At 33.9% G+C, this 25,438-nt stretch overlaps 2 protein-coding genes across 3 annotated transcripts in view; one reads left to right on the top strand and one right to left on the bottom strand.

The window, feature by feature from the left end:
• Rchy1 (ring finger and CHY zinc finger domain containing 1) overlaps nt 1-13,039 on the bottom strand; it is a 19,329-nt gene extending 6,290 nt beyond the window's left edge. The window contains exons 1-7 of the mRNA XM_047566375.1: nt 12,558-13,039; nt 7,795-7,914; nt 7,164-7,279; nt 2,696-2,774; nt 490-534; nt 324-382; nt 208-234 (exon numbers count right to left, since the gene is read on the bottom strand). Coding sequence (XP_047422331.1) covers nt 208-234; nt 324-382; nt 490-534; nt 2,696-2,774; nt 7,164-7,279; nt 7,795-7,914; nt 12,558-12,647 — 536 coding nt within the window. The 5' untranslated portion in view covers nt 12,648-13,039. The remainder of the gene's footprint in view (nt 1-207; nt 235-323; nt 383-489; nt 535-2,695; nt 2,775-7,163; nt 7,280-7,794; nt 7,915-12,557) is intronic.
• Nucleotides 12,798-25,438, top strand: Thap6 (THAP domain containing 6). Of its 2 annotated transcripts, none has more exons than XM_047566376.1 (5): nt 12,798-12,879; nt 13,770-13,872; nt 15,051-15,258; nt 18,594-18,719; nt 24,238-25,438. In XM_047566376.1, exons 2-5 carry the CDS (start codon nt 13,793-13,795, stop codon nt 24,475-24,477), a joined length of 654 nt encoding a protein of 217 aa, XP_047422332.1. In that variant the 5' UTR covers nt 12,798-12,879; nt 13,770-13,792; the 3' UTR covers nt 24,478-25,438. The 2 variants fall into 2 exon arrangements, with proteins under 2 accessions (XP_047422332.1, XP_047422333.1); XM_047566377.1 differs by having other exon boundaries at nt 12,872-13,306.

Below are 25,438 nucleotides of genomic sequence, written 5' to 3'. Positions count from 1 at the left end.
AATAGAGACATGGGGACAAATGCGTAGCTCTGTCTCTTCCAAGATGACTTACCCGATTAAACACTATTCATCTACCCTATTCATGCTGATTTAAGTATCTGTCATGCTAATACAATGTAAGTAGCAGTCATGTCTGCCTACCTCTCTACCCCCAAAAGTACGCACAGAAAAGACATCTCACAATTATTTAAAATTCTGAACACTTACTCTTTCAGCATTTCTTCATAACATGTTCTGAAAAAAAAAATAACATTATTTTAAAATGTAAAAACTAAAACTCCCTCCACTATTTTCAAACATCTTTGAGGGACAAGTTATTTTACCTATGTAAAAGATGTCCGCATGGCAAGACATGAGCAACAACACGGGATGTGTGAATGTCCTACATAGAAAAAAAATGTTTTAGTGCTTTTTGATGATACTACAAACATTCCAGTATTCTAAATTCAAGAAGGGCGATTTCCAAAGAGAAAAATGTTTTAAGCTTACCTCCAAACATATTGGACAATTCTGCCGGGAAACATTTTCAATACACTGTTTTAAAAGAGAAACATTAACAAAAGCTTAAATAGATAAAAAGTGTCAGATACAACAATAGTATTAATAATAAAAATGATAAAAACAACTTATTAAAAACAATAGGTAACCCTAATACACATTTCTTATACATGCCTAAGGCTGAGATATAGCTCAGTTGGTAGAGTGCTTGCCTTGCATGCACAAAGCCCTGGGTTCAATCCCCAGCACCACCAAAACAAAACTCTGTCAGGGTGGACACAATATCTCAAACAAGGAAAATGCTCTATAAACCTGAATTATTACCTTCATTAAAAGGATAAAGAAATTGAATCAGGGAATCAAGATACTTACCTACCTAAGATTCAAAGATGGTAAGGTTTAAAACTTTCTATCTTGTGTGTGTTTTACTACAAAGTAACTGCTCTAGATTAGTAGGCTAACCCAATAAATAATAATATTAATAAAAAAATAATAGTTCATACTGAGATTTACTATATGCTATTTGTTAAGTACAGTACCTTACATAAGCTCAAGTAACTCTCAACCCTAGCTGATAAAGGAAAAACTTATAACTTCATTTTATAGATTAGATATTAGAGGCCTAGAGAAGCTAAGTAACTGGCAAAGTTAAACATGCTGATAGAATTAAATTTGAGTCCCAGGAGACTGGCATCAGAGCTTGAGTTTTTATCTTGGTATGGCTTAATGTCTGACTACATAAAGAGAGAAAAGGGAAAGCATCATAGCATTCCTTGCTTTTAATGGAAGCACCTGAAGAGAACTTAGTAACATATAGGCAATAGAAGATAACTGACAAAAAAGAGAATGAAAAGATCACAAAAGAAAATATGTATAGCTTATTAAAGACAGCAGAGTATAATGCAGAGAAAAGTACTCAAATAATAAATTTTAAAATCTGTACTGTAATCCCTGCTCTAACATTTATGAGCCCCTAAAATTCTGGACAAGTCATCACTTCTTTATTTTCCTTATTTATAAAATAAAACTAATACTTATTTCATTTTGTTCTAAAGTGCACGCCAACACACACATTTTAACATCTCTGCAATCATAATGTATCTGACAACCATGGCATCTTTGAGTTGATAAAATGTAAAAGATGCAGTGAGCATGCAATGAGTTGGTTGTGTGCACATACACAAACTATACATGCTTTGGAATACAAAACAGTATGCAACCTATACAGAACAGGAACACAATCTGTAAGAGGCTATTGACTCCAAGCTCTCCCCACTAGCTTATCTTGCTTTCACCCAAAATTAAGTTTATAAAGCCAAGCTTAATCTTTAATCTCTAACAAATTCACTATCTACTAATCAAGTACCTTAAACCAGGACTGAAAATCTTGGAAGTCTTTTTTAAAAGCCCAATTCTTTTTTTCTAATTCTCTGTTACCATCTCCTATATGTTCATTATTCATCTTAATTTCATTCACCACTTCATTATTTAGGCCAGGTACTATCTAATATTATATTTCTATAACAACCTCTTATCCTTGTCTTCTACTGAACCTAGCTGAATGCTAAGTAAATTATTTCAAATACTTTCTTTCCAATCTCTAACACACATCATGTTGCTACTCATCTATTCTCCCTTATCTGGAATTTCTTATACCTATAAAATATCATTTATACTTCACTCTGCACCAATTCCCCATTCTCTAAATTCATATAGTAGGTAGAATCAGTACTATAAATTGAAACCTTTATTAGGCAGTTTTTAAATAATAAGGGAGAGCCTGGGATTATAATAAAATGCTATATCCAGATTTAAAATATGTCTTAATTATGAAAATAAATAAAATACTTCCTAAATTTTCAGAGTGCTCTGTGAATAGGTTACACTGCTCCGTATTTCTCCTGTTAATTACAGAAGCAACATCAATGATCAGAATCTATAAACCAACTTAGAACTTATCAACATTATGCTAATAACTGATCTCAGCATTCTTACACTACAGAAAAGAAACTGTAGATCAGATGTTCTGGGCAGATATTTTAGAATATCTACTTAATACTACTTTTTAAAAAAGTAAGATATAGAGTTGTACTTGCTAATATCTGAAAATTAGCATACTTCTAAAACATTAGAATTTCAGCTGTTTTTTTTTAAAACATTGTAATACTTTAAAAATTATGCAAACTGAATTATATACCTTATGTTTTCCTTGAAGATTCATAGCTAGGCATAAGTTACATTTCAAACAGTGGAAAAAATCTTCCTTTGGACCAATCCTAACAAAACATACGAAAGCCAAATGATTAGATTACTTTTTACTATAGAGACAACCTTTTCATTATATAATACCTAAATTTAGTTTCACTGTAAAAAAAAATATTCAAACACTGAGAAATATGGGGTAAACCCCCATCTTGACAATTTCCCTCTCCAAATTTAGCACCGTAAATAGAATGGTAGCTAGCCGCCCTTCAAGGCTTTCTCTTTTCCCTATAAAATTAACAATACAGGGAGAGAAAGAAGTGTGAAAGATACACACAAATTTGCATTATACTCCTTATACAATAGATTCCTTCCATATATGCTGTTCTGCAACTTATTCACTTAAACAATTTATCCTGAGGATTATTTTATGTCCATCTGAATAAAACTACTTCATTCTTCTTAATAGCTACAAAATATTAACATGGTATAGATATATGCTAAATTTTAAAAATTTACAATCTTTAGCTACAATGATATAATAAACATGCTTGTCCACATAACACTTAGCCTACATTTTGATTATTCTTTACAAGATTCCTAAAAATGAAACTCTTGATTCAGAGGGTATTGGATCATTAATTGTGATGCCATCAAACTGCTCCAAAAAGGCAGTACATTTCCACCAACAGTGCATAACAGCACCCTTGTACCCCATAAACTGGCCAAAACTGGTTACATGTATGACAGCCTTTATAAAACATGCCATTTTAATTTGTGTTTTTCAAATTATGAGAGGGAATATACATTAATGTTTATGAACCATGAGGATTTCTTTTGTGGATTGTCTGTTGATATGCTCTGCCTATTTTTTTTTTTTTTTTTTTTTTTTACTGGAGTATTTGTCTTCTACCAAATTTAAAGGCGGTCTTTATATAGCCTGGACATTAACCTTTTTCATTTGTACATGTTATGTTTACTTTTCTGGTATCATCTCTTTGTTATACAGTCATTTCTTTCTTCCTTCCTCCCTCTCTCCTTCAACAGGGTCTCACTATGTTGCTCAGGCTGGCCTCAAATTCTTTATCCTCCTGCCTTGGCCTCCTGGCTGGGACTACAGGCGTGCTATCACCATGCCCAACTATAGTCATTTTTAATCCCTATGTACTAAAATGACATCAAATGTTTCCCTTTATAGCTTGTGCTTTCTATTTTTCAGGAAAGACTTCTGTAAACTACGAATCATAAACACATCCTCCTTTATCTATTAATACTTAGAGCTTTTCATTCATGTATTTTTCTTTAGTCCATTTAAGGTTTGTTACATATGGCAAAGGTGACATTACTAGTTGTCCCTCCCTACATTTCTGTTTTCTACTTATTCCACGATAATAGAACATTTAGCTTGGCACTGAGCTATTTAGAGTTATCCTAAATAAAAACTATTTTCCAACTTTTTTGGAGCTTTTGAACAGATGAGACAAAATTCTGTATGGTAGCATTAAGAGGAAAGGACATGTCTTCTCCTCACCTACCCACTTTCCACTGGCCCGAATACAAGCCATTAGACTACACAGGCAAGAAAGTGCCCTAGGGATAGAAGAACAAAAACAAGAGGAGACTGGCTCCTGTTTAACTATATAATTTAGACTTTTCCATGAGAAATAAACATCTATCTTGCTTAAACCACTATTATTTTATGTTTTTTTCACAAGATGCTAGCACTACATTCTAATGAAAACACAGTTTAAGAGTCAATATTTTTGTTTCCCAAATGGACAATTATCTAATACCCTTTCCTCTGATTTAAAATGTCACTTTTGCTATAAATTCATAAGCATAGATGTGCATCAGATCTTTAAATAAAAATCTACAAATTCATACACTAATAAAATGATAATTTTATGAGAGGGTTTCGAACAATGCTGCCATTGCACAAACATCTTTTAACTTGTCTTTTGTTTTTATTTAAAAACAGCAGTAAACAGACGAAAGATAGTCTTTATCAGTCAATCTAAAGAGATTTTGCTCAAAGTATCTTTTAGCAAATTTTTGAAAAATCAAAACAGAGTTCTACAACACATGGTGAATTTTCATTGTGCCACTGGCACTCACTAAAAACAACTGCAGAAGAGATTTCAAGAATTTTTTTAAAAACGACAACGGATGTAATACCTTCTAAAGTACCCACTTGAAGTGACCATTTGTCTAAAACCTGAGTCACATAATTTTATGATAATAGTATAAAATATGAAACCTTTTTATTTGAAAACTTCTTACGTACTCTATACTTTAACTAGACATTACCAATTATGTTCCAGTGAATGAGAAAAGGACTCTATAACAAACTATTAAAAACTTAAAACTCTTGAGAATTTATACTGCATAATTAGCAAACTAAAAGTCTGAGGAAATATGTAAATTAATTCAGCCTTTATCAAATCTTTATAACTGCAAAAGCCTTTATCATACAACATCCAGTCTATGATCATACCACCCTGAATGTGCCCAATTTCATCTGACCAGACAACATCCATTCTGCATCCTGGGTCAGTTCTTTTTATGATTAATTCTATTTTAAAGATTAATAATTTATGACATAATTCTTTCCTAGAGATCTTCTCAAAAAGAAAGAGAAAATGTAGTTTCTTCAATAAGCTAAACTCTTTCTGTTTTGTGACTATCATATGGGTTGTGAACTCTTTTATAAATTTGATTTATGGGATCTTAATGATGTTGTTTTTTTCTATACCTTGAAACATTTGGATATTTCAGTATCCAAGTAATTCTTTCACACTATTTATTAATTTTTCCCATTGTCCCATCCAAAAGACTGAAATGGGAAGTATGGCTGGATCACCTGAAAGTATGATACAATATGAAATTAATCTTACTGCAAGATCACTTTTCATTTTGCGCTGTATTACCTATCAAGAAGGTACTAGAGTCTGGAAACACAGTTGAAAGATCCAAATGTTTCCTTTTTTACCCATAATAGCAAGTGGAAAAAAACAGAAGAAATTTTAGACACAGCAGAAAATAAATGCAAAGAGGCAGAGAGTAACACTCTAATCTGGGGTTTCTCCACCACTGGGGTACTAACATTTTGGACCAGATAATTTTTTGGGGGGGGGAGGCAGTCTCACTAATTTGCCAAAGCTGGCCTCAAACTTACAAACTCCTTCTGACTCAGTCTCCCAAGTTGCTGGGATTATAGGGGCATACCAACATGCCCAGCTGGACCAGATAATTTTCGTAGTAGGGAACTACCTTGAATACTGTATGATGTTTAGCATGTTTGGCCTCTATCCAACAAATGACATGGTATGGCCACATTCCTGGTTGTGACAACCAAATGGTATCTCCAAACATTGTCAAATATCCTCTGAGGGAAAAATCATCCCCATTTGCAAACCACTACTCAGAATCTCTAATAATGATGGTAAAAGTGATCCTCTAATCAATAAATCAGATTATGGTTTTCAGATGATGATATCCTAGATGAAGAGTCTCACTCAAAGAAAGGAGAAGGGTAGAGATACAGCTCAGTGGTAGAACACTTGTGTTGTACGTGCAAGGCTCTGGGTTTAATCCCCAGCACCCTTCCCCGACCCCTAAAAAAAAAAGAGAAAGAAATGAAGCAGGTATTTCTAAGAACAAAAAGGATATATTATGGTAGTCTCATCTAGTCAGTCTTTTTTTAGGAAGGACTTTAAATCACAATTTAATAGGAAGAAATTCAAATCACAAATATTTTGTAACAAGAAATTACACCATTTGCCAGGTACAGTAGTGCACACCTGTAATCCCAGTGGCTCTGGAGGCTGAAGCAGGAGGATTGCAAGTTCAAAGCCAGTCTAGCAAAAGCGAGGCACTAAGCAACTCAGTGAGACCCTGTCTCTAAATTTAAAAATGACAAAAAACAGGGCTGGGGATGTGGTTAAGTGGTTGAGTGCCCCTGAGTTCAATCCCCCATAACAAAAACAGAAAAAGGATGTGAGAGTATCCTATCTTTATAATGTTTTTACCCGAAATTTACTCAATATGGTTTATAAGTGGTCAAATGCTGAAGGCAGATATATATGTGAAAGTATTTAGAAGGAAAGAGATAATGTAAAAATGAAAAAATTCATAAAAATATTCTGCAATTATGGAATAAAGAACAAATTTTATGTCCCAATGTTAAAAATATATAACATTCCCAAGTTAAAATTTAAGATAGCTGTACAGTAGTGGATGGGAAAATTAAATGATTTTTACAAGAGGCGTGAAAAAACTTCTTAGAATAATGTAACAGATATATAGATGCAGATAAACAGAGATAGATATCAATAGAAAAAGATCAAAACTCACTAGACACTTAAATGAATTTTATCAGATGTAAATGATATCGCAATAACATTGATTTTAAAACTATGATTGCCCAGGTACATTATTAAAAAAGATTATTTTACATACCGTACCTACAAATTCCACAGTTTTCACAATGATACTGCTTCTTATCTTTGTCAAACAGATGGCATATACTGCAATAATATTCTCCAAACAATGTGCTACATTCTTCACAAGTCTGTTGGGCCTAAAAAAGACATAAGTAATTTAAAATTAAGAGTTAATTTCAGAAAGTGAAAGGTTATATGTTTTCTCTCATGTGTGGAAATTAGAGAGGAAAAAAAGGGAAAAAAAGGTGGGAGCAAGGGATCTCATGAAAATTGAAGGGAAACCAGTAGAGTAGAAGAAACGGATAATGGGAAGGGAGGAAAAGAAAAGGGAAAATATTGGGGAATGACACTGGCCAAATTATATTGTAATATCATATGCATTAATGAATATATGACAATGAATCCCACCATTATGTATAATGATAAGGGGCAATAAAACATACAAAAATATTTTCCAAAATATTTTGAACTACTATTTGAATATCTAAAATTTTTTAAAATATACTTGCTTTTTTAAAGTTTTTAAACATCTAAGATACTGCTTACTCTAAGAGTTAGTCTGAAGTCTTATTTGCAATTTTTATTAATTTTTTTCAAACCACCTTAAGTCTTTTTTGAAAAGAAAGAAAATACAAATGTCATAAAAACTTACATGCTGAATTTTTTCACAGTTTATACACTGCACTTCCTTTACTTTAAAGCGGTCTAGCTGATGATCTTCATTGTTATCATGACACAACCGGCAGGTATAAAGCTTGTCACAGCAAGGCGCCTAATACCCAGGGGACAGAAAGAGACATAAAAAGCAAGACATGTTTACTATGAAAAAAAGAAAATTTCGTCCTCCTCCTGAAACAAGGTCAAAGAGTATAATCAATGGATCAGTTGTTTACTTTTCATTGTTTCTTGGCCTATTTTATGTTAATTATTCCCTTCCATATTTGTATGTTGGTATGAAGTGACAAAGAACCTTAAAACATAAGAATTAAGAAGGATGGAAATTCCTAGACTGACAATCTACTAAGCAGTAGTCAGGCTACCCCCCTCTTGGTCATGCATTTATGTACTTCAACCCCTAAAAATAAAATATTATGCTTTTATTTCACTAATATTTATTAATCATCAACTACCTACCTAATATTGTAGATGCAACAAATAAAAGAGCCCTGTTTTCAAGAGTGGCAGACTGACAGTTGTCCACAAAAAACTACTCTCTCCACCCTAGATACATGAAATCCAACTATACAACTGGATCATACAGATCTGCTCTAAAACAGAATGGTCATGTGAAACAAAGCTTCTTCACCAATTGGGACCACTCACCTTAGAAATGCTAAGTAGAAAGAAACTTCTTATTCTTTAAACATTATGGTTGGGTCTTTTCATTAACTTCACTCTAACTAGTTTATCAAGAGATTTCTAGACCAGTGGGCTAACCCAGGACTACACTATAATCTTGCACATCCACTCACTTCTGAAGGCTTCTATGCCATGATTTAACCACAACATAGTTCATTCTTTGAAAATTTTAATACTTGACTTCCTTTTTTTTTTTTTTCCCAACACTGCTCTTGTTCTCAATCTTAGAGATCACCTACCTGCAAAGAGACTTTTTCAAATAGCCTGAACTCTCAATTCCTTGCCTTCCTCACTTTCGAAGGCCTTGTCCTCCAACACTCAGCCAATGTAGTCATACTACAGAACATGGTTCTATAGGGTCTCAGGATCCTTTTTATACTCTTAAAAATTAAGGATCTCAAAGAGTTTTTTATTTATTAGGATTGTATCTTTGATGTATGCCATATCACAAATTCAAGTGATAGGTTTCTGAAATATTCTTTTTAAAAAAATAAAAGTAAAAAGTCCATTACATGCAACATAAATAACAGGTTATAATGAAAAATAACTATACTTTCCCTCTAAGTAACTGGATTCTCATATCTGTTTCTGCATTCAATCAACTATAGTTGAAGTACATGAAGAAATTCTGGCCTTACACAAATATTTAAGTGGGAAAGTATTTTAATAGCCTTTTCAGAGAACTGTGGACATTCTGATACTACACCAGAACTCAACAGCTCTTAAAGACTAGCTGTAACACAGAATCTGAAATCATACCAATGAAATTTTCTTATTATTTCATTAAAATCCATTATCTATCTTGTACTTGGAATTGATATTTTACCCATGCACTGGTCATTTGGAAAACACCAGTTCACCTAGTTATGTAGATCTTTCAAACTGCACATTTCACATGCAACCAGAAAGTTACATTTATGCTGCCAATATAGCTCGGTTGTACAGAGCTTACCTAAGATGTATGATGCCCTGGGCTCAATCCCAAATACCACAAAAAAAAAAAAAAAAAAATCTTTAAAAATCTTTAGGTATTGACAAGCTTCCAAACTCACAAAAGTGAATTCGAGTTTTCCAAAATTCTAGTTTTTGCATGAAAGCTTAAATTTTGTCACTGGCAACAAATACTGTCAATTGTTTTTCTTGTATTGAGTGTTAAATCTTTGAGAATGTCTACCAAATATCAAAGTCTGAATAACCAGTTTTTTTTTCCAAGTTAAAAAAAAAAAAAGTTGTTTCATGAAAAAAGCAACTAGTTCATTTCACAATCCAATTGCACAAGAGCTTTTTCCTCAAGACAACCAAAGTGCTTGATGAAAACTTACCATTTTGTCAAAAGGGTATTTTTTTAAAAAGTGTATAGTATAGTCCAGTACCACAGTGTGACTGATGCACAGATGCTAACAATTTTAATCACTGGTTTTCCACCATCAGTGTAAATGTCAACACTGAAAAGGACAATATTTTAGTATTCTTAGAAAGTAGTTTTGTCCTCGCAACCTAAGAGATCTTCAGCAGTTCATTCATCACACCCTGAAAACCTCTGCTTCAGAACAAGGACTGCACCTTTTTTGCATTTCAATTTCAAGCATAAATATCTCTAACCACTACCTCCTCTTTCAAACTAACTCCAAGTCTTCCCTTTTACACTCCCTAGTTCCCTCCTCTCCTCTACATGTTCACCAAAACCAACCTGAGTTAAATCCAACTCTCTCCAACTCAACGTATAGCAGAAGCAGTTGACTATGGTTAAAATAAAACCACCAACCACCATACTGTCTAGTCTCACTCTTAAGTCAAAAGCACTCAAAAAGTGGGATCTTACTACCAGTTCCTTAGTTAATCCCCTCATTCTTCTAGAGCCTAAGATCTATCTAGGATCTAGATGATCATTTCATATTTTCTCTCCCTTTAAAACTCTAACACCTCTTCCTCCCTCTTAATCCTCTGCTGACGACCTTGACGACCTTGTTTCTTTGCCATTAAACAGAAATAATCAAAGGAAAACATCCTTACAGAACTCTTATCAGACATCATTACTCTATGTACATGTATGATTACATAAATGGTATGAATCTACATTGTGTACAACCATAGAAACGAAATTATGTACCCCATTTGTGTATAATAAATCAAAATGCAGTCTGTAAAAAATTAAAAGCTAAATAAAAATAATAATAAAAAAAAGAACTCTTATCAACCAACCTAATATACTTCATCTTCAGCCTTTCCTTCTTTTACAAAGAATCTATAGTTAGTTCATGCTTGATTCTAAGGTCAACCTCTCCACTTATGCACTGGATCTCATCACCCTTTGGTTACTCAAAGACAGTACCTCTACCATTTTCCCTGTTTCTCCTGGATTATATAGTTCTCTATTGAATTATTGCAAAGAATATACCACAGGCTGGAACATCTCCTATCTTAACAGGGAATAAACTCCCCGGATCCCACATCTTTCTCCTTTATAGAAAAATTCCAAGAATGGTCTGTGCTTTATTCAGATCTCTCCACTACAATTCTCTAGCCAAGATCACCAGTGCTGACCTCTTTATCATATTCAAACGTCAATTCTCGATTCTCTGTTCTTATCTCACTCAAACAGCTCCACTTTATCAAGCTGATCACTTCCTCCTTGAAACTCTACACTTGGCCTCTGGTATTTAAGGAAGAGGAAGGGCAGAAGTAACAAAATTTATGACATGGCTCAGAGCCAAGTACCTTAGTGCTATGAAATATAGATTCAGTTACCTTGTTTCTTTGAAAGGGTTCAAAGCAAGATGTTAAACATCAAGTTTGAAAGAGAAATAGAATATCTTAGTAAAAAGGAAATCAGAAGGATAGCATTCAATTTTCTTACTCATCTGACGAATGTTCAACTTTGAAAAACTTCAACCACTGCAGTGCAACAATGTTCACCAAACCATGGCCTACACAAAAGGGTTAAGTTGTCCTTACAGGCCTGAGATTGCCACTTGCTTCTAATTACTCTGGTCAGTGATAAGCAGGGTTGATTGGTAAAGTAAGAATGATGTTGATATTAGGTGATGGTAATTAACATTTACTACTCACTCCAGGAATGCAGCTACTAAACACTACATACACACACTTTAATAGGTAATCCTCATACTTTTTATGAAAGAGGAATTTTTAAGATCCCTACTTTACATACCTGGCACTTAAAGAGTAGCTTGCTCAAACATCACAGAACTATTAAGGGGCAGAGATAAGACTTGAGGATAAGGTTGCAGGACTCCAAAACTCAAGCTTGCTTTCTTTGGGGGGATAGGGGTTGCTGGGAGCTGAGCCCAGGGCCTCGTTGGCCTCACACATGCTAAGCACTTGCTCTACTTATAAGCTGCACTACCAGCCCAAAGATCAGACTTTCTCTGTAAAATTCTTATACTGCTTCTTGCAAGAAAAATCATGAAACTTTAGTTGGATGGGTACCAATTTAAAAAGCTCTAGACTGACTAGAACGTTTTCTCAAATAGCAAAAGTAATAATGCATTCTAGGCACTTTTCTATACCGGATTTCCAATTTAATGGTAACCACATGATTGTCTTCCATTTCACACATACAGTTTCTCACTGACAGGTTTGGGCACAGGCAATGACTCTAAAATGAAACTGGCAGGCTGTAAAGTTTATTTACTCCAGGAGTTGAAATTGTATTCCGATTCTCCGCTTGCTTATCCTCCTTATTTCATCAAACACTTGAAAGGTGGCTCTGGAGAAGAGCCTAGGTCAGGCCTGACACTGCCTCAGTCTACTTCCAACAGCAAAAGGCTGACAAGCCTATTAGTAAATTCGTGTAAGCCCAAGTTCTTGAAAATCAAGAAGGACTTTGCTTGCAAAGTACGAAGCAGAGAACCGTGAGGCTTATGGTCGCCTTGCCAAAAACATTCTCTACTAGTGGAACCCAGTTCCAGATGATGGGGCAGGTATCCTGACAAACAGCTCAACCTCAAACAAACCCATGCCTAACCACTTTGCCCATCGCGTCCCCGGCCTGACCCGGCGGAAGCTCGTCAGAGAAGAGCCCACTGAAGTCGTCACCTTCAGGAGACATCCTCTGTCATAGTGCTCGCAGCCCCGCTGCCCTCGCTCTTGGCTGCGGACGCCATCTTCCTGCGCAGTTGCCGCCATCTCCTCCACCTCCCCTCACGCTCCGCAGACCCTTCCCCCAGGTGGAAAACCACGCCCAAAGAAGCAGCGTCGCACCGATCCCCCTCCCAGCCGCAGCTGACACCAGAGTAGATATGGCGGTCGATCACGTGACCCGGGGCAGCCGGATTTCCGGTTCCCGGGGCTACGGGGCGGAAGCACAGGGAGACGCAATCTCCGTCTTCGACGTTAGTCGTCGTCTTCGCTGCTAACGGTAATAACTCTTAGATTGGCTCTTTTCCCCTGGCATCGCCGCCCGCCCAGATCCTGGGGCGTAGTTTGGAGCGAGGAGGACCGCAGCGGCGTAGAGACGCCGCGTCGCCCCTGAGAAAGGGACGTTCTCCGGCCGCATCGGCACCTGTGACTGGATGGCCCCTCCCTCTCTCCCTCCGGCTGCGGGGCGCCTCGAGAAAGGGGCGGAGCTCGTCCCGTGAACTAGAGCTGCTGCTGCCTCACGTTCCAGTCCCTTTTCTTGCTCTCTTTCATTCTTTCAAAATATGCATTAACATTTGTCGCGTGCGGGTTATCATCCAAACCGTGAGGACAAAAAGTGAGACACAACAGGCCTGCCTACCATTCCTGTGATGGAACTCACAGACGGGTGGGGTTAAAAAAACAATCAAAAAATCCCTGCTATAAAAGTAAGATTTTTAACTTGGAAAAGTTAAGAAGTGTGTGTTCTGAGAGAACTGATGTTAGAGAGGATCTGCCATAGTCTAGGTGTCAGGGAAGATTTCCCTGGTGAGGTGGACAGGAACTGAGAGCTGAAAAATGAGTGGCAGATCGTATGCCAGGAGGAGTTAGTGTGCAAAGGCCTGTGGCAGAGAGAATCTGCTGTCTGTAAGGAGGTAGAAGGAAAATGTATATGTCTACAAATTAAACTCATATACCCAGGGGGCACAGACAAATATGTCTAGCCTTACTAATAAAATGCCAAGCCCTTAGAAAATTATATGAGCAAAGTTGCAGGCAGGTGTTGGACAAAAATACTTGCCTTTGGCCTTCTCACATGATTTCATATTTCCTGTAATGCTCTGGTAAAGGTAAATATATTTCCCTTTGGCTTTGAAGTTACTAACACTTACTGTTTCAATTTTCTTTCAGTTCTGTTATGAGTTGCTAAAATCATGGTGAAATGTTGCTCAGCCATTGGATGTGCTTCTCGCTGTTTGCCAAATTCCAAGTTAAAAGGACTGACATTTCATGTGTAAGACTGCTGTAGTTAAGCCAAGTATTTTTGACTTTTATAAAAAGTAAACGGTTCTACTTAAGGCTTCAGTTTAGAACTTTAGTTCCCAAGTTCTTTTAAGTACACTTCTTGTTAAATTTGACACCTGTACACTTAAAAGTGTAAATTATAAGTAATTTAGTGTAAAAGTTTTAAGATAACCACCAAGGTATCAGAGACTAACAGATATATCATCAAACTCATTTTTTGCTAATGTTATTATTTTGTGTTTTAACATTGTATTTTCTTTAAAGAAGTTAAATGTTTACATGTAGTTTACAATCTGAATGAAGGATCTTAGCTCAAATATATTGTCTTTTCTATTTAGAAATAGGTGGTAAAATATAAATAAGTTCAGACTTGTATTCCAGAATAAATCAAGATGATCCACATGTAGTATTTTAGCCATTTCCCTGACAGCCATAGGAGAATAATAGAATTCAATAATTGTTCAGCTCCTAAAGGTTTACTTTGCTGCTGTTGTGCCAAGCACTGTACTGTGTATAGAGAAAGATCTGCTAGCTACTTTGCTAGGTATATGGAAAATGATTATGTGTACCCCACTTTATTCCAAAAAGATTTCAGCCAGCTTAGAAAATTGGAAGAGATAAAATGATTGGGCTTCAAATCTCTCAAAATAGTTCTGATCTACAGAACTCAGTCCTGCAGCTAGCTATTTTCTGGATGCATTTGCTAAGCATTTATGGACCTTCTGTATATTAAATGCTGTACTAAGTAATCTTTTGATACTGACAGAAGAATGAATGTACAAAGGCCCTATTCATCAGGGATAAATTCTGGATATCACTTCAGATAAAAGACCCAAGTGATATTCCTTATCATCTCTGGATGAAGAAAATTCATCAGTTGCATGTCTTACTGTAAGGTGCTAAATATACATTGGAACTTTTCTTCCATAAAATATGACAGGAAATTTAAATGAAGGCCATATGACTGCAGAATGATTGGCAGAAAATATGAGTATTAAAACTGAGTTACACAGCATGAATCATAGTTTCCTAAATATTGCAGTTCTCAAGAGTAATAACAACCTGAGGGGTCAGTTTAGCCACAGACATTTAAGAAAGATTTAATTCAAGGATATATCAATAGTATATATATATTTGGTTTTAAAGTATTTTTGTATTTTTTCCTAGATTCCCCACAGATGAAAATGTCAAAAGAAAATGGGTTTTAGCAATGAAAAGACTTGATGTGAATGCTGCAGGCATTTGGGAGCCTAAAAAAGGAGATGTATTGTGTTCAAGGCACTTTAAGAAGACAGATTTTGACAGAAGTGCTCCAAATATTAAACTAAAACCTGGAGTCATCCCTTCTATCTTTGATTCCCCATATCATTTACAGGTTTGTTTACAAGATGCTGCTTACCATCAGTACTCACTTCCTGTGGTACTTTTGAAGAATCTGCACCACTCTTGCCTTTATTTTTATTATTTACTTATTCATTTGATGCATGTTCTTTGAGTTTTTAAATTTGTAGAAGGCAGCTTCAGCTTTTGTGATGTATAGTAAAAGTAATTTAAATTAGTAGCCACTCATAAATATTCATTCATTACTATGTAGACTTGATAAAGTGGCCCAACTTTAGGAATCAGCATAACTTATTTGTGTCTAAAAAGCAGGGATTAACTTGAGAAAGTTGAACAGAAATTCCGAATTAGCAGTCCTTGAGAAATCAAGAGCTAAATTACTTAACAGGACCAAAGTATATTTCCATAAGCAGCCACTACACACAGTTTTAAAGCCTAGATAGGACAAAAGAGAGAAAAAAAACATAAAGAGAAGGATAAGAACAGGAGAAGGAAAGGAGAAAAGAAAATACAAGGGTTGAAAAATTAAACTCTAGTTGAGTTCTGTTTTTTTCTTAGTGATAGTGCCGTGGGTTCACTGCCTTCCCTCAGTATCTCTCTTTGTATATTTGTACCTGAGAATGTATTTGCTTCCAAAATTATGGACTGACTGATGGATTCAAATGTGGAAAATTCAAAGAAATATAAAAGGTATTTCCTTCCTGACAGTTAGGAATATGGGAAGTCATCCAGAAGCGCACCTGCTCCTATGCAGTCTTGAGCGCTCTCTACAGCTGGTCACAGTGCCTGAGTGACCAAGTAGAGACTGCCTCACTTTCTTCCATGTTAGTAAGCATACAAAATCTTATGCAGTTTGCTTTAAAGGTTTTTTTCCCTACCAGCAGAGTGTCATCTAGCTGTTAAGTAAGAAATGTGGGCATAATGAATAAACCAAAAGTAGCTAACTTTCAAAAATTATTTCCTTTTTCATTATAGGAAATTAGGCAAAGAAGGAAAAGCTCAAATAAAAATAATAATCAGATAATCCAGAAATAATAAACACCTGGATGTGTAGCTTTCCAGTTGATTGGATGTACATTTTGTATAAATTCATCTATATGTAGATAATCTTATAGAATTTCGGTGTCCTTTTCTTTATTATTTTATTTTGTGTTTTTTACATTTATATAGTGCTTGCCATTTCAGTGCACCATTCTAAGCATTTTACATATGTATTAACTCATTTAGTCCTCAGAACAACCACATGAGGTAAGTACTCTTATTATTCTCATTTTATCACTTTAGGAACCTAAGACCCAGAGAACTGGAATGCCTTTTCCAGAGTCACACAGCTTTAAAACAGCAGAGACTGGATTTGAAACCATACAATCAGGTTCCAGAATCCACTCTCCATAATATTAAATACTTTCCCACAACAATGCCTTTCAAACTTCACATACACAAGTTATCCAAGGATTTGTTTAAAATACAGAATATTATGCTCCAATCCCAAAGAACCTGATTAAGTTGTTTGGGTTGGAATCCAGGAATCTACTTTTTAACAAGCATCCCACATGTTTGTACTGCAGATTAAGATCACATTTTAAGAGAAACTATATAGAGTATCAGTCTTTTAAATTACGTGTGTGTGTGTATGGAAAATTGAACACACCCTAAGTATGTAGATCACTGAGTTTTCAGAGTGAATATACTCATCAAACTCTCCTCAGACCAAAGTATAACACATTGGCAGTTCCCCAGACGTCTCCCTCTTGGTCTTCCTCAGTCACCACCCTCACAGAGGTAACTACTATCCTGACTTCTATCGTTATCAGTTATATACAGGGAGTCCTACCTACAAGTGACACTCTGGCTTCTTGAGCTCAATCTTTTGTGTGATTCATCCATGTTGTGTGTAATAGTTGTCCATTTATTTTCTTTGTTATATAGTATTCCTTTGTATTAATAAACTAATTTCTCCATTTTGTTGGTAAACATTTGAGTTTTTTTTCACTTTGATGCTATCATAAATGCAACTGTGAATATTTTTATTCATGTCTTTTGGTGGATTTATATACACATTTTTAATAGAGTACATGTGTATATATTTCTGTTAAAATTAGGAATTGCTGAGTCCTGGGATGAATATGTTCAGTTTATGTAGATATTGCAATAGTTTTCCAAAGTAATTTCATAAATTTACAGTCTCATCATCAGTATATAAAAGTTCCTTCAGGAATTCTTGCCAGTATTTGGTAGTATTTATAGTTCATATTTAATGACCATAGAGCAGTTAATCCTGCATATATGCACAGTAGTTTATGTAATCAAGCCCCAGCATTGCATATATGTTATCATCTAGCAACAGGGAAATGAATATTATTGTAGTGATCATTATTAATGTCCTTATTTTATTGAACTGAATTCCTGGAAATAAAGTTGTAAAGTCAAAGATTACCTAGATTTTTAAAGATGCTCTTTATATAGACCTACCAGAGACTCACTATAAAGCTTGCACAGCCTACTCCCCCACTGGCTATGCCAGTGTGTCCACCTACCTCAATTCCTGGTGTAACTTGTTTTCTTAACCTTTGTGAAAATTCGATAGGAAAAAAAAATGAAATCTTAATGTTTTAATTTATCTTTGAATGTTGGTGATTTCTACATTTTTTTCATGTGTTTATTGGACATTTGTATTTATGAGTTACTTATTTGAGTTCTCGTGTATCTTCATCTTTTTCTTAGCTATTCTTTGAAAACATTGAGAATATGAATTGTTTAGCTGTTACCTTTGTTGCAGCTACCTTTCATTATCATTAGTTCTGATTATGACATGGGTTTATTCTGTTTTGATTTTTTTCAATTCAAACTTTTGTATGTAGTCAGTTGAATATTTTTTTTTGCGTTGTTTGATTTTCGCCTTCTCTACCTTAAGATGATATAAATATTCCCTACATTTAATAGTTTCTTGTGGTTTTCCTTTTTACATAACTTTTCAGTACATAGGATTTCATTGTGGTTTGTTATATATAAAAGATATAACTGCCTTTCCTCAGTCTGACACTCTCCCAACGGAGCTATTTTCCATCTTTTTTGCTTTCCTTAATCAGTTGATTTTTATAACATGATTTATAAACTTTCTGTACTTATTTAGAATGCCACTTTCATCCTAGAGGCATTTATCTACTTGATCATCTACTTTTAGATATTTCTTTCAAGTTCTAAGAAAGTAGCATGCTTTTTTGGCTATTATCACTCCCCCACTGGCTATACAATATAATGTATTGGATTTTTAATAGTTGATATTAATTTCACTACACAAAGTTAAGAAATAAGAATTTGAGAAAAGATAAGACTGTCTCAATGATTGTTACTAACTGTTCTTAACAGGAGAAAAAAGAAAAGCTTCATTGTAGAAAAAACTTCACCCTCAGAACACTTCCAGTCACAAACCACAGTCACCAGCTTGTTGGTTCTTCCTCATGTATTGAAGAATTCCAATCCCAGTTCATTTTTGTAAGTAAAATTGCTTACTGAACTAATGTTAATACTTTCAGGATGAACATGTCCTTTTAGTCTTTTTCAGAATCTTGGCAAAAACTGGGGATTTAAGTTTTTCAGTTTTTTAAATATGTAATATCTCCTGATAATATTGCTTCCCAGAGCCACTATAATTTGTATATAGGCAGAACAATATAGAAGTTGTTCATTCTTTGGTTACATATTGAATTCAAAGAACGCTTTCACCAGGATATTTCTACCAAGAAAATAATTCTTAAATACTACATTTTCTATGTGAAAATATCTAATAAAAATAGCTTTATCATTAGATTTTCTTGAAAAACAGGTATACATATATAGAGATTCAGGCTTACATTTATATATTTGTTGCCTTTATATGTTATGGTCAGACCTGGAATATAAATCTGTTTCATAGCTTTATAGTAATTCTTAAAATCAGGCAGTGTCAGTTCTTACACTTCATTCTTTTTCATAAGTTGTTGTAGCTATTATATGTTCTTTTTTTAGGCATTTTAATGTGAGTTGTAGAATTACTTTGTAAATTTCTACCAAAAAACCTGCTGGAATTTTGTTAGTTTTGTATTGAAGCTATAGATCCATTTGGGAAGAATTGATAGTCTTTCAACATATGATCTCAGAATATTTCCATTTATTTAGGTCTTTAACTTCACTCAGGTGTATTTTGGTTTTTGTTACATGGGTATTCTACTTTGTCAGATTTATCCCCTAGTATTTTATGTGTTTGGATGCTGTTATAAATGGCATTTTGTTTTTTTTCTACTAGAATGCAGAAATACAGTTGATTTTTCTGTATTGATCTTATATCTAGTGAACTTGCTGAACTCATTAATTATAGCAGATTTTTTGTAAGGTTATCAGATTTTGTAGATGTTTCCACATCATCATATTTTCTGTGATTAAAAAGAGTTTTAGTTCTTCCTTTCTAATATGGATGCCTTTCATTTCTTTCTCTTGCTTATTGTACGACCCTGAACCTCTTGGAGTATGGCAAACAGAAGAATTAAGAACTGCCTTATTCCTGATTTTAGGAGGAGGGCATTTAGTCCTTCACTGTTAAATGTGATTTAGATATGTTTTTCATAAATCCCTTTTATTGGGTCAAATGCCCTTCCATTCCTAGTTTGTTAAGACATTTTATCAGAAATAAATGTTGGTTTTGTCAGATGCCGCTTCTGTAGCTATTGAGGGTTCAAATGATTTTCACTTTTAGTTTGTTAATATGATGAATCATATCAATTGATTTTCGAATGCGAAATCAATCTTTTTTCCTGGACTAAACCTTACTTAGCGATGCATTATCCCTTTTATATATTGTTGGACTTGGTATGTTCAATTTTTAACCTTTCTTTTTTGTATGTTCAAGAGAGATACATAACCTATAGTGTTTTTTTCCTTATAATCTATTTATCTGGTTTCAGTATCAGAATAAAACCTCAAAAAGTGAGTTGTAAAATATTGCCAACTTTTTCAGTTTGCTGGAAAATTTTGTGTTCAATGATAGTTTCTCCTGTATTTGATATACTCCATTAAAGCTATCTAGATCAGTGGTTTTCTTCATGAGAAAAAAAAAAATTTTTTTAAGTAGCTTATGATTTTCAAGAAATTTGTCCATTCATCACAGTTGTTCATAACATTTACTTATTAAGCATTTTAATACCTATAAAATCAGTAGTGATGTCGTATCTCTCATTTCTGATCATTTCTGGCAATTTGTTTTTGTTCTTTTATGTTGCTGATTAGTCTGCCTATAGATGTAACAACACAATTTCATTGATCTTGTCAAAGAACTTTCATTTTCTCTCTACCTCACTGATTTCCACTTATCTCTATTATTTCCTTTTTTGTACTTATTTAATTAAAATTTACTTTTATCTTTTTCTAGTTAAGGTGGAAGCCAAGTGTAGGTATTCCAGTGTAGGTATTCCATGTGTTAATTTCTCAAAGTATTGCTTTAGTGGTATTGGTCTCTCCAAAAGTATGGTGTTCCACAAATTACATATGTTGTGTTCTCATTGTCATTCACTTCAAATTAGTTTCAGATTATATTTTGATTTGTTATTTGAACCATGTGTTATTTAGAAGTGTATTATGTAGTTTCCATTATTGAGAAGTTTTCCAGTTATCTATTACTAATTTCTAATTTAATTCTACTGTGGTCAGAAGATGTACATTTTATAGGTTGAACCTTTCTAAATTTATTGAGATGTATTTTATAGCCCAGAATATGGTCTATCTTGATAAATGTTCTGTGTCCGTTTGCAATGACTGTGAGTTCTGCTGCTGGTGTTAGTTGGAATGTGCTGTAAGTATCAAGTAGGTCAAGGTGATTGATAGTGTTGTTCAAATCTTCCTAATCCTTACTGAATTTCTGTCTACTTGTTTTATCTATTTTTGAGATAGGGGTGTTAAAATCTTCTCAAATAATTGTGGATTTGTGTTATTTTCCTTGTTAGTTGGCATTAGTTTTGTATATTATATTTTGAAGTACTGTTATCGGGTATATAAACATTTAAGATTACTATGTTTTGATAAAATAAGCCCTTTATATTTAAGAAATGATTTTCATTATACCTGGTAGTGGACCAGGTCTGAAATTTACTTTGTCTGATATATTATACACACTGTAGCTTGCTTTCTTATTAGTGTTATTGTTATCTTTGTGAAGTACAGTATTTTTAGGCAGCATATATTGTTGAATTTTGCTCTTTTTATAAAATCCAATCTGATCATCTATGCCTTTTATTTGGGTTGTTTAGACTATTTATACTAAAGGTAATGATTGATATAGAAAAGATTAGATCTGTCATTTTCCTATTTCCTATTTGTTCCAGTGGCATTTTTCCCCCATTTTCTTCTTTTGCTGCCTTCTTTTGGATTAATTTTTATTTTATTTTATCTTCTTTTTTCACTTATAAACTGTAATTCTTTGCTTTATTTTAGTAGTTGTATGTAGGATTGTAAAAGTACATCTTTACCCTATCACAGGCTACATTCAAGTGATAGTCCATTCACATGTGTGTATATAAAGTATGTATTATGAATATATATGCATATATATAAATGGTATAATAGTATACTTCCGGTTCCCTCAGTCTTTGTGCTATTGTTACATATTTTAGTTTTACATGTGCTGTAAACTATGCACTATGTTGTTACTATTTTTGTTTGAACAATAAGATTTTTTAAAGAGATTAAAAAAACAAAAATCTTATTTTTATTGTTCATGTAGTTGCCATTTTTACTGCTTTTTAATTCTTTATATAAGACCATATTTCCATCTGGTATCATTTTGCCTGAGGACCTTATTTTAATATTATTTATGGTATATCTGTGTTGGTAATGAATTACCTCAGCATTTCTGTGTCTGAAAACATCATTTGTAGTCTTCATTTTTGAAAATTACTTTCACTAGGTGTTAGTTTTAGGTTTTTTGTTTTTAGTGCTTTTAAAAATATTACTCCATTATATTCTTACATGCATTATTTCTAAAACTCCTGTCATATTTTTTGCTTTTTCTTTTTTTCTCCCATTTTACATTTTTTGCCTTTTTGCTTTGTGTTGGTTTAGTTTTCTTTGTTTCTTGTACTTGGGATTTGTTGAGTTGTTGAAGGTTTTTTTATTTTTGTTTTTAATCTGAGCTCATATTTTTTATTGAATTGGAAAAATTTTGTCCACAAATATTTCTTCCTATTCCAACTTTCCTTTCTTCTTCTTTAGGGAATCTAATTACATATATGTTAGGTGTCTGGAATTGTACTACTAGCTGTACTTTGTTTTTTGTTTTGTTTTTTACTATTCCCTGTTTTTCTCTCTCATCCATTCTCAGTACTTCCTTTATTATATCTTCACATTCACTAATCTTTTCTTCTGAATGTCTAATCTGCCACTCTCTCCAGTATATTTTTCACCCCATACATTGTAACCTTTAACCATAGATGTCCTATGAATCTTTTTTATATTTTTCATGTCTTTACTTAACTTTTTTAATATATGTAGTACAGTTTTTTTAAATAGCCTTAATTCCCTCCTGTGTTAATAATTAACATTTATATCAGTTCTGGGTTAATTTTCATCAATCAGTTTATCTGTTATGGCTTTTTTTTTTTTTTTTTGCTTGTTTATATACTTGGTAAATTTTGTGTGCCATATAATATGGATTTTAATTTTCTGAATTTTTGTATCCTCTTTCTTGAGCTTTATTTTTGAATATAGTTATTTAGAAACAGTTTGGTCCTTTCAGATTTGTTATTCTTGGCAGGACTAGAACAGTGCTTAGTCTCGGACTATTCATTATCCACTACAGAGGCAAGACCCTTTCGTGTATACTACTCAATGTCCCATAAATCTTAGTTTCTCATCTGGCTGGTGGGGAATAGTGTCCATGCCCTGTGAGCTCCTTACATTGTAATATTTTCTGATTGGTCTTTCCTTAGCCTTGAGTAGTTTCCTCACATGCATCTACTTATCTTACTCAGTGGTGTATTCAAGACGGTGTCTCTGAAGATCTCCAGAGTTTTCACTCTGGGATGCTTTCTCCTTTCTAGTACTTCATTCTGTAAATGTTAACCAACTTGGTCTCCCTGGATATTTGGCACTCTCTCCTCACCTCTTGTCTGCCTATCTCTGCATGGGTTTCCCTGTCTTTCACTGAGGCCTACAAACTCTCTGGAGCAATCACATAGTTGCCTCTTTGTTTTCCTTTTGTTCATAGTAGTAGCTACCTTCCTTGCCCAGAATACATTATCTTCAAAACTTATCTTTCAAGTCTTTTAGCCATACATTGTTTTTTGGGGTAGGAGTCAAGCCACTCTTTTACTTTATCTTGGCTAGAAGCCGAGAAGTCTTCACTAATTTTAATATTAAGCAGCAACTTTTCAAAATTATTGTATAGTAACTGTATAAGATATGTCAGTGTTATTTTCTCTATTTTCAAATCAAAATGAAAAAGATGTATGCCCAGCACACTTAAGCATAAACATAATAAATATTGAGAGGAGTTAAATTATCTCTTTAAAATACCAAGACCAGAGTCCTCTCTAAATACCTAACACCCAACCTGAAGAGCTGTTCCAGTACTCTTTCTCATCTTTTACAAAGTGAAATATTCATCAAAAGTAACTCAGTTAAAAACTTAACAATTTTAAACATGTGTAATAAAAATTAAGCTTATCACTGCTACACTTAACAAATGAAAGCTGTATAGTTGCAGTGTCGTGAAGTTCATAGCAGATATGAACCCCTAGATAAGAAGTGCTTCCCAGCCAAATGTTCTGTACTCAGGTGTACCTAGCCTTAGGAAAAAAAGAGAAATCTGGGCACTCTGAATGTTGTCACTAAACCCCATCTTCTCCCTAAATTCTTTAAGTCTTTATATATCACCAACTTAAAGATCCCAGCACTTCATAAATGGAGAAATAACCGAAGCCTAGTAATAAACATTTATCTTAGTACTTGTCTGTCTGATTTAATAACTCGGTGTTTATATTTTTAGGAACATAGCTACAGTGTAATGGACAGTCCAAAGAAACTTAAGCTTAAATTAGATCATGTGATCAGCGAGCTAGAGGATACCAAGGAAAGTCTACGGAATGTTTTAGACCGAGAAAAACATTTCCAAAAATCATTGAGGAAGACAATCAGGGAATTACAGGATGAATGTCTGATCAGCCAAGAAACAGCAAATAGACTGGATGCTTTCTGTTGGGAGTGTTGTCAGGAAAGCATAGAATGAGACTATTTCATGAAGTAATTTCATGTTCTACCTAAAATTGACATTGATACAACTTTTTAGAAAACAATTCTCATGTACCATCACTAAATAATATTCATCACTGACGGTACTTTGGATTCTCTGGAGCATTATGCATTGTAGTTGTTTTCCAAAGACTCTTTTGAAGATGTGCAGAAATATTATAGTTATCATGTTTTTGTGTGACTTCTGACAATTATGTTTTTACAGACTTAAACTAGTGCCAAGTCACTGTAGTAAGATGTTAAAAACTCAAGAAAATTCCACCTTAGTAAGAAAATGACATCAAATTAGCTACGTTAAGATAAAATGCAAGAACTGGACACTTACTCAGTGGCATCAGATTTTTAGCTTCAGATGAATACCTTGAGTATACCTTATGATAAATACATTGAAATTTTAAAAGTATTGTACTATAAAGCAGAATTCATTTATATAACACACATCTACCTTGGATCCAATCCAAGTTATTCTAGTTACTACTAATACTAAAGGATCTTATAAGTCTCTTTTTTACTGCCCATAACCCTGACCCTGAGAATAACACCTAGTAAAGATTTGCTAGCTATTAAAATTATTAAGAGTCAATTTAAGAAGACCATTTACAAGGTCTCAGTTTTTCAGTACAGTGTATCATTCCTTCTGTTGAGGGACACGTTGATGTAAACCAAAATAGTTTTTAAAACAAAAAAAAGGGTCATAAATGTGATCTTTAAACGGTTAGCTGCATTAACAGCTCTCAACATTTTGCTTCATGACTTATTTCATAAAAGTATCTTCATAGTCTGAATTCCAGACTTGGCTGAATTCTTACAGTGTTGCTTTGTATTTTATAGAAGATAATATTTCTGAAATTTTAAAATCTACAAAATGTAGAATACAGCATTAAAAATAATAAATGAGTCTTTCAGTGGAAATAGGAATTAGAAGAGTAGATTTTTGT

Source organism: Sciurus carolinensis, chromosome 10 (genome assembly GCF_902686445.1).
Source record: "Sciurus carolinensis chromosome 10, mSciCar1.2, whole genome shotgun sequence".
Classification (NCBI taxonomy): Eukaryota; Metazoa; Chordata; class Mammalia; order Rodentia; family Sciuridae; genus Sciurus; species Sciurus carolinensis.
This window is presented reverse-complemented; position numbering and strand designations above follow the sequence as displayed.